Source organism: Natator depressus, chromosome 5 (genome assembly GCF_965152275.1).
Source record: "Natator depressus isolate rNatDep1 chromosome 5, rNatDep2.hap1, whole genome shotgun sequence".
In the NCBI taxonomy this organism is placed as follows: domain Eukaryota; kingdom Metazoa; phylum Chordata; order Testudines; family Cheloniidae; genus Natator; species Natator depressus.
Window position 1 is genome coordinate 88,871,561 of NC_134238.1, and position 15,206 is coordinate 88,886,766.

Below are 15,206 nucleotides of genomic sequence, written 5' to 3' on the forward strand. Positions count from 1 at the left end.
GACGTTTTTTAAGTCTACGGCTCTTTCATGAATCAGAACTCTACTTAGTAATATTTCCTGGTGGTTAGATGTTAAAAGCTTACCTTGCCCTTTGTGAAAGCGGGTTTATTAAATTCATAAAAGAGCTCAGATTCCATAAATTGTCCTATTAGTATGCCCTCTTCACAAAGGCTTCCTTTCTCTAGAAAATCCTCTTCATTCAAATCTACCCTTAGAGATTTATCTACATGTTTTCCCAGCTCTGTCTCTTCATATTTAACAGAGACGGACAATTCTTCCTCAGACAGTGCATCTTCATCCCCAGATGCAGTGTAAGTATTGTCCAGCTCATCATCTTGTCCAGTCACAATACCACCACTTTCTCTTTGGTTTAGGAGAAAACTCTGTTCTCCCTCCTCTTCCTCTCCTTCCTCATCTGAGTTATTCATTTCAGATAACGAAGGTGCACGTTTGTTCAGGGAATCATCCAGTTCATCAGTCCCCTCTGTGCTCTCCTCATCCATGTCAGCCTTATCGTCGAGTATTACGTTGCACTCTAAACCAAACTCATCACTCTCTCTGACTACAGTGCTCTGAACACCTTCAGAGTCCGAAATACTGTATGTTTCAATATCATGCTCACTTGCTGGAATAGGGAGATCTCCATTTTCACTGTAGTCATCCAAGCCTTGATCAATAACTATCCCATTTTTCTGCCATTTCTCATCTTGGTCATGTTCTTCCTCTTCCTCTTCCTCCTCCTCCTCCTCCTCCTTTCCACTTTCTGTCTCTACACAGCTTGGTTTAAAGTTCTCATTATCACCAGAAATCATCTCTTCAATTACAAAGTCTGAATCTTCCTGAGCAATTCCCAAATGTCCTATATCATCTGCCAATTCTTCTTTGGTCACGCTTTCAGAGACAAACACCTTTGAAGGATCAACTGTACATGCCTGAGGCGTGTCTATACTTCTGTCAATAATATTAGTACAATCAGCTGCTACCACTTCCCCCATTTGGTCAGTTACGTTTTGCGTATGGGTGGCATCATGCTTTATGGCATCCTTTTCAGGTTCTAATCTTCGTGATGCCTCCTCATTGACATTCAAAGGCTTTTTGGGGCTGGATTTTGTAGGTTTTTTGTGGGGCAAGGCAAAATATTTGTAAGTTGCCCTTAAGCAGTGAAGAATATATTCATAGACTAGCTGACTGTTCAGAGTTCTTGCCACATTCCTCTTTACTGAGTAAGGGTCTGAAAGAAAAAGAAAGCCAGGAGCTGACTGAATACAAAAATCTAACACTTCATTGATGGATATAAGGAAGCAGCAAAGACAGGTTTGATTAGTCCTGTTTTGTTTTACAACAAATTTTAGATATATTGTCAATTAATTTAATGAACTGTTTTAGGAACGCATTAGCAATAAAGAGAGCTCTAGACTTTGTGGAGGAAACTGTATATGTTTAAAACATTTTATAATATCACACAGAAACATATGCCTGAAATTGTTTTGCTAACATATCTGACAGCGTACTTGGTAAGTCACAGGGCCGATAAGTCTTAATTGACAGACTTCAGGTACCTTCCACAGCCATGCGCTTTTTAGGCCAGTCCTTTGATTCACGAGACACTGGTTCTTTGAGTCGTATACTGATGACCAGATCAGCCAAATTAAACTCCAAGGCATAGAAGCGAAGCAGTTCTACCCAAAGCTGCCCAACTGGTGCTGAACACTGGTGTCCTGAATCAAACACTAAGGGAACCTGTTAATTGGAAAGCAAAACCCTCTTCAGTTTTAAGGTGGACGAAAAACCCTCTTTTATGGGGCAGAAAAATCATTCTGCCAGTCTTAAACTTGCTTTTCACTGACACACAGTCACACGTCTGCGACGAGTGTGCAGTCTCAACAATAAAAATTAATGCTCTACTCAAACAAGGGAAACTACAACATTATGAGAGTTAAACACACACTTTACAGCTACAGAAGAGGACAATTTAAAGAGAGAGTTATCTTAATTTACACTAACACCTCAAACTCTTATAAATCAAATGTAATAACGGTTGGACAGCGTATGATTATGGCTAATATTAATCATGATTGTGTATTTACATAAAAATGTTCTTGTGCTATAACTAATACATTTCAAAGTGAGCATTTCAGAGCATAAAAACCTCAGTTAGCGTGACAGATATAGCCTCATCAAATGCAAAACACTCTTCAGAAAGAATCACCCCGCATGGTCACTTAAATGTACAGGCACAAAATGTGCACTTCAAGCAAGAAGGGGAAGTGACAGACAGAGCAAATTACACAGTTTAAAATCTTTGTGGATATTTATTCTGCCAACTCTGAAAGTTTGTCCTCTTTGGTTGGAGTTGTTTCTTAGGGCTAACCATCAATAATTTGGCATGAAGCAAAAGACGTGGATGCTGGGATTGAGTGCTAATCCAGTTTGGTATTGTGACAAATTATTGACACAGTCTTTTAGAGTACATTATGCTTTTCCTTAGATTCAGGCGGTCCTAGCTTTTACGGCTATACATTATCTTAATATACTTGTAAGAATTTAGTTTACGTGAATTTTATAATGGCTCTGATTTATAAACACAGCACAAATTATTTTTAAAAGATTTCATATTTTTGCTATACAAAGATTGCTTAGTATTTTACCAAATAAGATCTTTTTAGACAAAGGTCATGGAGTATTTTACCCTTAAAAAATTATAAATGTTAGCCATTGCTGGATTAAGTTTACGTCACTTCTGTATTATAAAACACTCCCATGTGCGATTTGGACTGAATTTATACAGTTATGCTATTTCTAAAAAGAGCAATGCTATTAGATAAGAAAAATAGTAGTTTGAAATTAAGAGTTACTCAGTTGACACAGTCAAGTTTGAAAAAGGATTTTTGGAATTCTGTCAACTACAGTTGTCCCCTAGTTTAACAAATATTAACAACCCAGGACTGTGACCCTGGGACCTCTTGGTGCCAACTGGCTGAGGGCACAGGGGATCTGGTATCTGCATACTGGTTCACTGAAGCGGTCTCTAATGAAAACCTGTGGCACACTGGTCAGCATAATCATTGTGAGATGTGTGTACCGATAATATGTAAGGAGTTACGTATACATAGACCTTAAGCACATAATTTTCAGTGCGAGTTAAGGCAGGTCACCAGAAGGGGATCAACATACTCCTGCCAGGCAAGAGAGAAGAGATGCTTATCTCTGGCTGGCTGGTCAAGTGCATTATGTATTGTCTACTTCACAAATGGAAGCCTACCTACTATCTGAGCACAAGGCTAATCAAGAGATCGTAAAAACCGACAAGAAAGGAGCACAGAGGAAAAAAACAACTAATGGGAGGAGAGGAGGGGAATCCTGTTCACAAGTTAAGACAATGGGTTTTTGTACGGTAACTGTAGAGAGACAAACTGCATCTTTCACCTAGGAGACAAGCTGACAGCATGCTTCTCTTATGAACAGAGGGTCACAACCAACCTTGCTGCTAAAAGCCGGGAGAAAGATTTTTTGGATGAGACAACCTTTATCAGACAGGAAAAAAGTGTTGTTCATTAAGTTTAGGCCTTGGCTCTTTTTTGGTAAACTTATACTTGTTTTCACTATAAACAAATCTAAGTGCCATGTGTTAAGCTGACCTGTGGTCTAAGGAGTAACTGGGAAGCTGTGGTGAACTGCTCCTTTGGGAACAGTGGGTCTGGTAATTGTGTGAGTGTCCAGTGGTGTAGGGACTGGACACTGCAGGCGTGCTTGGAGGACTCGGGTGCTGGAGTGTGCCTATCACTAACCTGGAAAAAGAGAGAGTGGGGCCTGTGGAGGTCTGGAGGGGAAGTTTGCGTTGCCAGTAGCTGATGGAGTCAGAGAGTGATCCACAGCGGGCATAGAAAAGGCTTCCGCATAGCGAGGTGCCTTACAACCCTGGGTATCCCTGGCAAGCATCACCAATACCTTAAGACTTAGAATTACTTCCTGGTCTCCTACTACTTGTCACATTTGTCTTTAGATGTCGCATACGCAACAGAAAACCAGTCACTGAATTAGAGAGACAAGGTGGGTGAGGTAATACATTTTTATCACCACCCACTTTGTCTCTCTAATATCCTGGGACTGACACGGCCACGACACTGCACACAGCCACTGAATTATGCAGGTTAGCTTCGCAATACACCAACAATTTTACTTCACTTAAAATAAAGATGGGTGGTCATTGCTGAGAGTAGCAGTAGTGATTTCTAGATTACTACTGAAGTAACTGAAATGGTTCAGACCTTGCCCCTTTTAGGAGAAGCTTCTTTTGGAGAATCAGCATCATCAACAGCAGGATTATACTCCCAGACCACGATATCATTCTCAACATCTTTAAGGTTGAAGTTTACTAATTTGTTTAAGGAGAATCCTCCAATCTGGAGAGTGCAGAGGGAAAGAGGAAAAAACACCAGACACCTTTTTTATCTGAAGGATTTCAAACCAACATCCTCCATACTATTAATCATCCAGAAAAAAGTCAGTATTTCAAAGACGTACAAAAATCATCATATACTATACCCATAATAAAGACAAGCTTACTGAATTCTCATTCGATAGGGTTCTTCCTCCCCAGGTAATCGGCTTTCTGATTAAATGTCACCAATGCGCACTACAACTCCATTAGTCGATTTTCAAAATAAGAAATTACACGCAGTATCCATCTACTTATGATTTCTATTGGTATCTTTACTTTGTTAGAGGTTCCGTCACGTGGCTTTAAATAAAATTTTATACATACATCGATTTGACTCGTTAACCAAGATCAAGAGCTGTATGTAAACAGCAAGTCTGTAAACAATTCTGAAATATGCTAATGATAAAATAGATCAGTGTTTGAAGAAGTTTATTATAGGCCTAGGATAAACGTTAAGTGCCTAAGTCCCACTCAAAAGTTAGAGAGTTGTTTTTGAAAAAAATTACACATAGGATACCACCTTAATTAATCCCCCTTGTGCCCAGGCATGATTATACAGTCTTTAACTACATAATTGCATATTATTTTTTCCACAGGACCCCCGCCACATCAGTGCGCAGTATGGACCTGCGGTATGGGTGAATCAGGACTGTGCAGCCAAGGAGATGGGGCCACACACTGAACAATGAGAAAACAAAAGAGCGAATAACTGCTCATTAAGTGAGCACTGTCCATTCCGTGCGCTGAATGAGGCTAGTATCCTGTGGAAAATAATATGTGATCACGTAATTAAAGACTGCATCATAATGCTTGCGCACAAGGGGAAGGAATTAAAATTGCTCAACCAAACTTAATTGTGGCATATTCTTGTCACATATATTATGCACACAAAAACTATATTGATATTTTGCTGTTGGTGACTAAGTGTCTTACTGTCCTGCACAAGGGACAGGCAAGACACAAGCAAGTAATAATTTACAATTATAACAGAAAATATCACCCTCAGATTGATAAGACTTAAGTAGCACGTACCCACAATCCCAAATAAACAGGCAGAAATGGCTCTTTCCTCTGTTGTAGATAGAAAATGACCATTAAAGCAAACACGTAAGATGGCAAACCTCCTTCTTCAGGACGATCAGCACAACACAGCTGTAAAAAAAATTGAAACACGTTAATATTTTTCCACATCAAGCTTTTTATTACAAATAGTCTTTTTGGTATCGATCATCATTCTCCTATTTGCAAAACCGTCAATTTAAATACCGGAAGAGAGCGCGAAGATTTACATAACTCGTTTGTCCCCACGTTGTGGGATGTGTTTGGTTCCAAAGGACTTCATGTAGTCATTAAAATCACAGCCGGTGTTCTAGCGTAAGAATACTGAAATCACTTTTCTCGTATGCATTCCATTCTGACAATCTTCCAGCCAATCAAGCTACTGGCTGTACGCAACAGTTGGGATTTGCAGTGAGGGTGAAGGGAAATCGCGTCAATGAGATCTCGGCATAATTCCCTTCAGCTCCTTTAACGAACTGCTCATTTTCAGTTTCAAGAGTTATGGTATAATAAATTCAGAATCGTGACTCTTATCTTTGTACTGTAATCTTCTCAAGCTATTTCAGAAATCAAGACTTAAGGTGGCATATACGGTATGTATACCCAGAGTACTGTCTAACATTCACAAAGATGACTGGCTTATTTAGGACTTCAAACTTCACCATTTTCAAGCGACTTGCTACATGAAATAAACATACCCTACCTTCCGTCAAACACATATCATACTTGCATCAAATACGCAAAGCTTTCACTCATTTTGTCCACATGAACTCTTCCTAATTTGTTTCCATTAACTTCAAATGTGAAAATTACCTCATATGACAAATCTTAAGAATTCTTCACAAATAATCTTCCCCTTCTATGCACTTGAGGCACTTTTGCAGCTGGTACTCAGGTGCAGAGAAGCTGGGATTTCATAAGCAATTTTTTAAAAGACTAACAGACAAAGATATGCATATCAACATCTTTATAATTTCTAAGCGTTGCTATTAATGTGGTTAGACTCTCAGCAATCACGTAACAAAAGAGCTTCTTAAGCAACATCATGGTGGATTCTTTTTGGTACAAAGTCAAGAAATTCCAGCTAGAGTTTCACATCAACCTCTATGATCATATACAAAATGCTGCCTATGTAAAGAGATCTTTAACTAGAAAGGCAAGGTGGCACAGTTGCGGTTGCTGTATGCACTATATTTTAGTGCAACAATTAGATAATCTCAGTCAGTGCATGCACGTAATTGGCAAAGAAAATAATATACTGCACATAACAAATACTGTATTCCTCAGAGGAGGAAAGCCTGTGGGTCACGTTTAAAGTTCAAAGACGTTTTTGAATTATAAGAACCTAATAAAGCAACTGAAAGTTTCTTAAAAGCGTGAAATACTGTTATATTTAGATCATTGAAGCAACTGAATAGATTCTTTTTGTACAGTTAGAAAAAAAAAGAGTCACTCAATCTAAACCAGCGATTTTCAGCTTTCCATACAGCAAGCCCCTTTTCCATAGCAGGGCACACCGTCTATCCAACCCCTAATGGAGCCATATGAAGGACAGGGCAATTGCAATCTGTTTGTGACCGCCCGCATCCCCCAAGGTAGAGAACCCCTGCTCTAGATCATGCAAAATTTCAGACCAAAGAGTAATTTTTTCCCAAGAAGAGACTTAGAGCAATCGCATTCCTAAACTACAACTGGAGATTTACTAGCAGGACATTAGACTAAAAGATAAACACCATGAAAACCAGGATGTATCTTGGTTAAACTTTTGTACACTGCCTACCTTCTCTTATCCAGGTGCCTGTTTTGAGAAACTCATCACACAAGAGTTGGACAAAAAGAACGGTTTGAGACGTACACATCCATTTGTGGTTTTTATCAAAAAAAGACTCACCTTCGCCCAGTACCTGAAGGCAATCACTAGAGGTACAAGAGTTGGTTCTAGTTTTCCAAGAGTAGCCAAATGGTTTGTCGTCAGACAAGCATTTTCATTCCCTGCGCTTACTTTACAAACAAGGCCACTACAATGACAAAGAAACAACCTGAAAATCCTGCAGGTGTTTTAGGGAAAGCCGTATGTCAGACGAAATCTTACAACCTATCACAAAATTGAGGCTATGATGACAGATTTAACAGCCTCAGAGACTTAACATTTACAATGAAAGGAAGCAAACAAAACCAGTTTGACCTGTGTATTTAGTTTTACAATTTAAACATTTAAAGCTTTTACAAGAGCAAAAGGGATTTTAAAATTCACAGCAATTCATCACTCACTTTCTGGAGATTTTTTTTAAGCAACTAAATCATTTAGTCAATGAACTAAAACATCACACATTGTCATTTACTTCCGTGAATCAAAATAATTTCACTGTACCAAACCCAGTTACTAACACAGTTCATAAACTATTTCCAGAGTGCAGGAACAAAATCAGTAATGAAAGACCAAGGAGCTGCAAACAACTGGTGATAGATTCTACATCAGTAGCTAGTTACACAATATTTCATGAATCTGAAGTGGTATGTGGTAAGTGGGCAAAATAAAATGCCTCACTCCTTTCCTCATAGCACTAAAGCTATTTAAGCTCCCCTTACATTGTTTTTTAGGTTTCTTTCATTTGATATTAAATCTGCATCGTCTAGAAGGGAAGAAAGGAAATTTTCTACTTTAGCAATCATCCCCAGTGCAGAGGGGTGCACAGTGAAAAAATAAAAGGTTTTTTTTATTATTTTTTTTTTTATTATTTTTTTATTTTTTTTTTTAAAAGGGGACTGGGGAAGAGGGGGTTGAGGAAGAAATAACCCTTACCCTCTTATTCTAGGCTAGGAATGACTTGCCCATAAGTGTTTGTGTCAAGATCCATGGAACTGTAATAATTTAGTACAGAAATGTTATTTTTTCAGGTGTGGGTATGTGTAATTTACATTGCTATATGCTATTAGAACACACAAATTGACAACTGAGACCTTTGCTTTTCTCTGCACACCACCACTGGTACTCTAGCATGGAAATCTGCATCAACATCAATAAAAGATTCTGGGGGGGGAAAAAAAAGAAAAAGCCACATTAAGCACATTGTTAATAATATTCTTCGTGTTTAAGGAGAAACTCATGTAGCGCAAGGAGTAGAAATAGATTTTGGGTCTATCAGTCTGGCTCATAAAAGGATCACCTCCAATTAGAAACCTGACTAACTCAAGCACGAAAATAGAAAGTTAAGTCTGGTGGGTCAGTACTATCAGACACTGTGTTAATTTAGATTTTGAAAATATGAAAGGAAAAATGCAGTCCAACTATATAAACCTGCAGTGTTTCCAAACAAGATCACATTATTGTTGGTAGAGGAGGCAGCGACTTAGCAGTTGTGTTAAAGAAAATGCTACAAGGGAGAGAGCGGAAAGAAGGGTAAAACCTCACACACACACACACACACACACACACACACACGGTAACACACGGTAAAACAGAAAAGGAGCCACCCTCCCTCCCTTTTTCCTTTGCGTATGTTCTATTTAGATTGTAAAGACCCCGTTTTCAGCTGGGTTCAACCCAGTCTTCACTGATGTGCATAAATTAGGACTGAGTGGCATTTTTTTAGTACCTCAACATGCAGGTGATGAGTTTCCATATACACATTCCATCTTGTGGACGAAACATCAGCACACCAAAAATGTATGTGCAGATGTGTGCACAAAGTTGTATATACATGAAAGGAGGCTAGGATCTGAAAATAGGGCCTTAAGTACTTTGGGACAAAGACTAGTCAGTCCTATTTCAAGTCAGAAGCACCATGCACACTTATGTCGCTAGGTAAATCATCCTCACAAGCTAGCCTGTGGAAAGAGGGGCATCCCCATTCCTGATGTGAATGAGAACACACAGTTAGAATTTCTACCACTAAAGGACATACTGTAGCTAGTATTTGAACGAAATACTAAAGCAGCTAAATTCTTTAGGCCCTATACAAGTGATGCATTTAGTATCTACCATTATCGATTCAGGGTAAGTCATTTGTTGGAATACACATGACAAGCCTACACTAAACAGCTTGTCTGACGGCATTAGTTCTGTAGCGTTGTTGTAGCCGTGTCAGTCCCAGGATATTTGAGAGACAAGGTACGTGAGGTAATATCTTTTATTGGACCAACTTCTGTTGATGAGAGACTCCAAGGCATGTAAAGGAGCACACCTTACTCTAGGGAGATTTGCACTACATTATGGGCTAGCAGGGGAATATTACAATCAACCTTTGTTTCTGTGATCCCATCAGCAGCGCTCACAGAAAGAGCTAGGGGATCATTACAGAACGTTACACCTTAGAGTGTTGTGGTACACACAATTTTAGGCTACCACTACATAATTCTATCCAAGGCACCACTCCTGCAAAGACTTAGGCCCCTGCTTAACTTCATGCACTGTGTAGTCTCATTTACGTCACATGCTTAAGTCTCAGCAAGGTCACTGACCAAGTAAATATAGCAACATAAAAACTCCAACTCTTTTCCCTAGCTGTGAAGGGATTTTGGAATTCAATGTACAAAATGCTCCCTCCTCCAATTATGTAAGCTTAATACCTTTACTCTTGTACCTGACAATTTACTAGTGTAGAAGAAGAATGAAACTACATATGGAGACAGACTTACATTATTCTGTAAAAATCAAGTAAGCATTTGAGCTGATGCATCTATTTAAAAAAGGTTTTGCATTCAGTGAAGGAGTACTGTGAGAACGGCAAGGGGTGCTTTTGAAATGAAACTGAAAGCAGTGAACAAGTATTTCTTACCACTATTCTTCAGACTTTCTTGTACAAGTAAGAGAACATCTGGTTGAGCCATCTGTGAAATGGAGTCAAATCACAGAAGATTATTATTTAAGCTTCTGAAACATTTGAAAAAAATGTGGTTTTTAATGATGGATTTTTAATACTTTCATATTGAAAAGACAGAGGAGGATCACTGTGACACCTAAGGCAAATCACAACATCTGAGGCCCAGTTTCCCCATCTGTAAAATGGGTATAAATCTCCTGCTCTGCCTCACAGGGTTGCTGGGAGGTGAGGTTTAACTCATGTGTGTTTGTGAAGTGCTTTGAGTTCATTGGATTGAAGATGCTATTAGCACAGAGTAATACCACTACTTTAACAACAGATTAAGATGATTTTAGTTAAGACGCAGTTAACAATAGCTCCCCTTGGAGCGATACATTTTGGTGAATAAAAATCCCATTACCACTTGGCACCTTTGTTATTAACTTGCTTAAATGTTACTATAAAAGGCAATTCAGCCAATTTTACAACACTCATCATAACCTACTTACTTACATTGGCTGGAAACTGGACATCAATGTTTATGTCAGATGTTCTGAAACCAAATCTGCTACAGGAGGAGCCGTACAGCCTTAGCGAGCAATCTGCAAAGAAAGCAATTTTTTTTTTTTAATATACTCAACATCTTAATCCAAATCCTGCGTTGGAGCGCAGCCACTTTGCAACGCCTTGCCAGCAGATTCTAGTCCTAGAACTGGCGTAGACAGCCATCAGAGGATCACCCCAATTCTGAAGAATCTTTCAGTAGCACAACAGTTCCTACACCTTATCCCTGCTGCTGGCGAAAGGGATTGAGGCCATGCCCAATAGGGCATGGCTTGGGCCTCCTCTAAACCCTGCTGATTCCCAGCCACTCGGTCAGTGGCAGCTGATGTAATTTAGAGCAACCTTCAGGCCAAAATACTGGCACCACGTCACCAAGCAGAACATACTGACAAAAATCAAATTCTATTATTGGTAGAACTTGTCAAAATCAGAGATTAAGATTACTCTTGCAGAGAAAAATGCTTTTTCTTTTTAGTATATTTGACCATCAAACCAAATGGCAGAGTTATACCTGGCAATTTTGGGTGCAATAAATCTTCCATCGCTGTTTTAATTTTGAGTCTTTGTTCCAAATCCTCATTATTTAAGCCAAACTCTTGCACTACGTTTTCAATGGCAACACCAATAGCTTGTATCTGGGAAGGTGTTGGTGGAGGCAGGGTAGTCAGCAGTTGTTCTTCTTGCTTTTCCTTCAAGGACAACCATATTTTAACATATTTAAATGACTCTCTTCAGTTGCTTTCATGAGGTAGGGGTAGGTACACACAACCTACCGCCATAAACATTTCTGTGTGCCCATCTATATTACGGAGCTAGTAAGCAGTTTCAAACAGTTGATGCGTTAGGACACAATTAAGGTCTAGAGAAAGATGATATACAATGATTCTATCTAGATAAAGAGTTAGAGACGTCACGAGGCTCCGGTAATGTACAAAAATCCATACACCTATATAAAAGGCATAGGAAAACATCCCTTTCTCCTTATAAGGAGTGGTATGGGATAATGACGGTGAAGACAAAAGGGAAACCCTGTACGTGCCTTTCAATTCCTTTGGTCTTCTGGGGCAAAGGTGGGGAAGGAGGGCAGGCGCAGCAGAAGTTTCTTTCAGTAATAATAAAATGTCAAAGTGCAGTTATGCTGGCCATAGTTTTCAATATATATAAATATAACGCTGTTATTTTAATTATTGATATATATTCTCTCATACTGGAGTATTCAACAACCCTTTCATATTATCTAGGCTATTGTCCAAATGGCAATTAAAAATTTTAAATTCATTCTTACCAACTCATTCTAAAACCAAGTATATTATAGCTGTCAGAACGCCACTAAATGACATATTAAGAAGAGAGCAGATACAGTTAATGATACCATTACACAACTCATGAACAACAAATAAGGTTAAGTTGTGACAGCTTTTTATTACACACGCAAAAAAAAAAAAAACCTTTAAAAAAAACTTATGACCTGCACAATAATACTGAATTATACATTGAATGAAAGCTCCCTTTAATGATGGTTATTAGGAGATATCAGTAATATCCTAGAGGCAGTCTCGAGTTCACTCTATGCTGGAAAAAAGTCTCAAACTACGTATTTGTTGCTTTTACCAATGTCTATGGACATTGGTAGACATTATATAGAGAAGCACTCTGTATAACACTAGCAGAATATTAAGCATGGTAAGAACAAGGCAAGACTTCAGGGCTAATATAATTGCATCATCATTAGCAGGATAACAATACTGAAACAAATATAAAGCATGGATTTCTAAAAGTGTCATTAACTCACCTTTATGTTTTTCTTGTGCTTCTTCTCTTTAATGTGCTTATGAGCAAATGTCACTGACTCAATCAAAGCATCACATAATTTGCAGGTATACTTGGCTGTGGGGTAGTTTCGAGGACGCTAAAATTGAGAGAGATTATTGACTAAGATACAGAAAGATGTTACCTTCATTTCATACATCTGCCACGGTCAGTTAAATTGTCCTAGGAAGTCCAAAAATACACCCTCCAACTTTCCTGGCAACCCGAGGGTTGCCACCTTTATAATTGCTGGTAACCGGACCCTCGAGACCCCGCACCTGCTCTGCCTTTTTCCCCAGGGCCCACCCCCTTCTCTGCCTCTTCTCCCCAAGGCCCTTGCAACATCTTGCTGGATCATCTCAAGGAGCCTGCCTGCCTGCAGGTAGGAGGTGGCCCCAGCTGAGCAGAGGCTAGCGTGACCTGGCGCCTCCCCCTGCCCCGTGGTAACCAAACTTTGGGTCTGGGTGCCATTTAGGGTTGCCAGGTCCCCTTTTCGACCAGACTTCCTGGTCAAAAACCGGGCACCTGGCAACCCTAAATGGCACCCGGACACAGACACCAAAAACCGACCGTCCGGGTAAAACACGAACGAGTGGTAACCCTACCTAACCCCAATCTTAGAGCCAAGCAATTTGAATATTACATCGAGGGACACTTGGAAATTCGAATACTGAACGTAGTCAAAAGCAAAGGTACACTCGTCTTCTTTTTATTCACTTCCAGCCACTGAACATCCATTTTGTTAAAATTTTATGGATTGGATCACTAACAACAGAGCCTTTAGCTGCATAAAGTGGAATTCTTCAGGAAGAGTGCAAACCTTTGATCTTTAATTCATAAATTAAAACCTGTATGTGATAAAATATCCAAATACTGTATATACAAAAAGAGAGTGGTGTCACCTTCTTTAGTCTGTAAATGCAGTCTCTCTTTAATCGCTCTTCAGCCTGCTGCAACCCTAGTAGTTCCTTCACTGACAGCATCGACTCATCTATAACCGGGCTTTCCACATCGTCATCTTGATCATACTCCTCTTTTCCTGTCCTTCTTGATCTCCTTGGCTTCCTATGTTTCTTCATTTCTTAAAGAGTTATCAGAACAAATATACTGTAACATCATTTCAGAGCACACAACAGAATGGAGAGTGAACCCAATGCATTCAATAAAGCAGACAAGATTCTCTACTTGTCACACCATTTCCTTTTCTGACATATGCAAGTCATCTTTTCTGACAATTGCAATACCTCCCACTCCCCGGTGGTGCATATTCATACTGTCTCCTAAGGTACGTTTGTTTTGACTCTTACCGACTACTGGAGAATGACCTCTGAAGTATCAACAAACAGGTTGACCCACAAAAAGTCAGTAACCGGGCTATTTAGAAATTCTTGTTTGATCAACACTGGTTAACGCTAATGGCAACAGGTTCTATGGTCAGTTTAAGACTCACAAGTTCGAAGGGATTAGGATGAGATGACTTACTATCCCTACAGAATTATTGACACTGGATGACTCCCCACTTCTGAACCTGAATACTTTCATCTAGGAATTTTGAAACTTCAATATTCCGGAGTCCCTAGGAACATGACATGAAGGTTAGCACCCCCTAAACCTAAATTATACCCAGGCAGTAAACAGTGCATGTGTCAGATCAGGCAGCTACAGGAGTATAGCTGACATGGAGATTTTATTTAATCATGTATATAAGACAGTGCACATTTCCCCCCCGAAACTCCCGTTCCTTACTCCCACGTAAAGTATAGCCCTCATGTCAAGATACTATGGTAACACTATTTGTTTTATACCCAGAAATGAAAGCTTCTTGCTCTTGTGGTGTCACCCGCTCTTCAACTGTACCAGTATATTGGCTCGAGACAATTAAAATAGCAAATTAAAAACAAGACAGTGATCCTTTTTAGCTACTCAGAAGAGGGAAGCAAAGCCCCTTTTTCACCTCAATAAAGTAATCCACTTGTGTAAAAATGGATGTACTTATCTTAATACAACTAAGTCTTGCAAAATAAACAGTATGATACATTTGTTGTGTTTACAGCTAAGCTTGTGGCAGAAGTCTGGCTGTAAATATACTGCCTATGCTTTGTGAGCAGCTTTATCAGCATTTTTGCAACAGTAGTTACGGGTCCAAAGCGTACAAATAAAAAAAACAAGTGATCTTTGGCTCCAGCAGGAATGAGTAAATACTGGCCAGAGTTTCAAATGAGAGCCAGGATTACAGCTCACCTCTAGTTTAGGTACCTAAATAAAGTTGCCAGAACAATGGCTCTTCCAAGTGCTTTTGAAAAATCTTTCTTACTCTGAAATCCTTCCACTGGGATCAGATTTTTTCCTCTACCGACTTTTAGAAGCCAACTCCAACAAGCAGAAAGTGAATTCATACTCAGATATTTAGGAAGGTTGCCCTTAAACACCATCTCTTTCAAGAGGCACTGTCAACTATCCTATCGTACTTTTCTTAAAAAAAACAAAAACAATGTTGCTATAACTTTCAGAGTAGCAGCCGTGTTAGTCTG

General features: G+C 39.3%; 1 protein-coding gene across 1 annotated transcript in view; it reads right to left on the reverse strand.

Annotated features, from left to right (window-relative positions):
* LOC141987641 (terminal uridylyltransferase 7-like) overlaps positions 1–15,206 on the reverse strand; it is a 45,797-nt gene that overhangs the window by 21,049 nt on the left and 9,542 nt on the right. The window contains exons 3-13 of the mRNA XM_074953166.1: positions 13,578–13,756; positions 12,659–12,775; positions 11,378–11,555; positions 10,816–10,904; positions 10,279–10,330; positions 8,462–8,531; positions 7,392–7,518; positions 5,474–5,593; positions 4,269–4,403; positions 1,560–1,740; positions 84–1,231 (exon numbers count right to left, since the gene is read on the reverse strand). Of these exons, the coding sequence (XP_074809267.1) occupies positions 84–1,231; positions 1,560–1,740; positions 4,269–4,403; positions 5,474–5,593; positions 7,392–7,518; positions 8,462–8,531; positions 10,279–10,330; positions 10,816–10,904; positions 11,378–11,555; positions 12,659–12,775; positions 13,578–13,756 (2,396 nt within the window). The remainder of the gene's footprint in view (positions 1–83; positions 1,232–1,559; positions 1,741–4,268; positions 4,404–5,473; positions 5,594–7,391; positions 7,519–8,461; positions 8,532–10,278; positions 10,331–10,815; positions 10,905–11,377; positions 11,556–12,658; positions 12,776–13,577; positions 13,757–15,206) is intronic.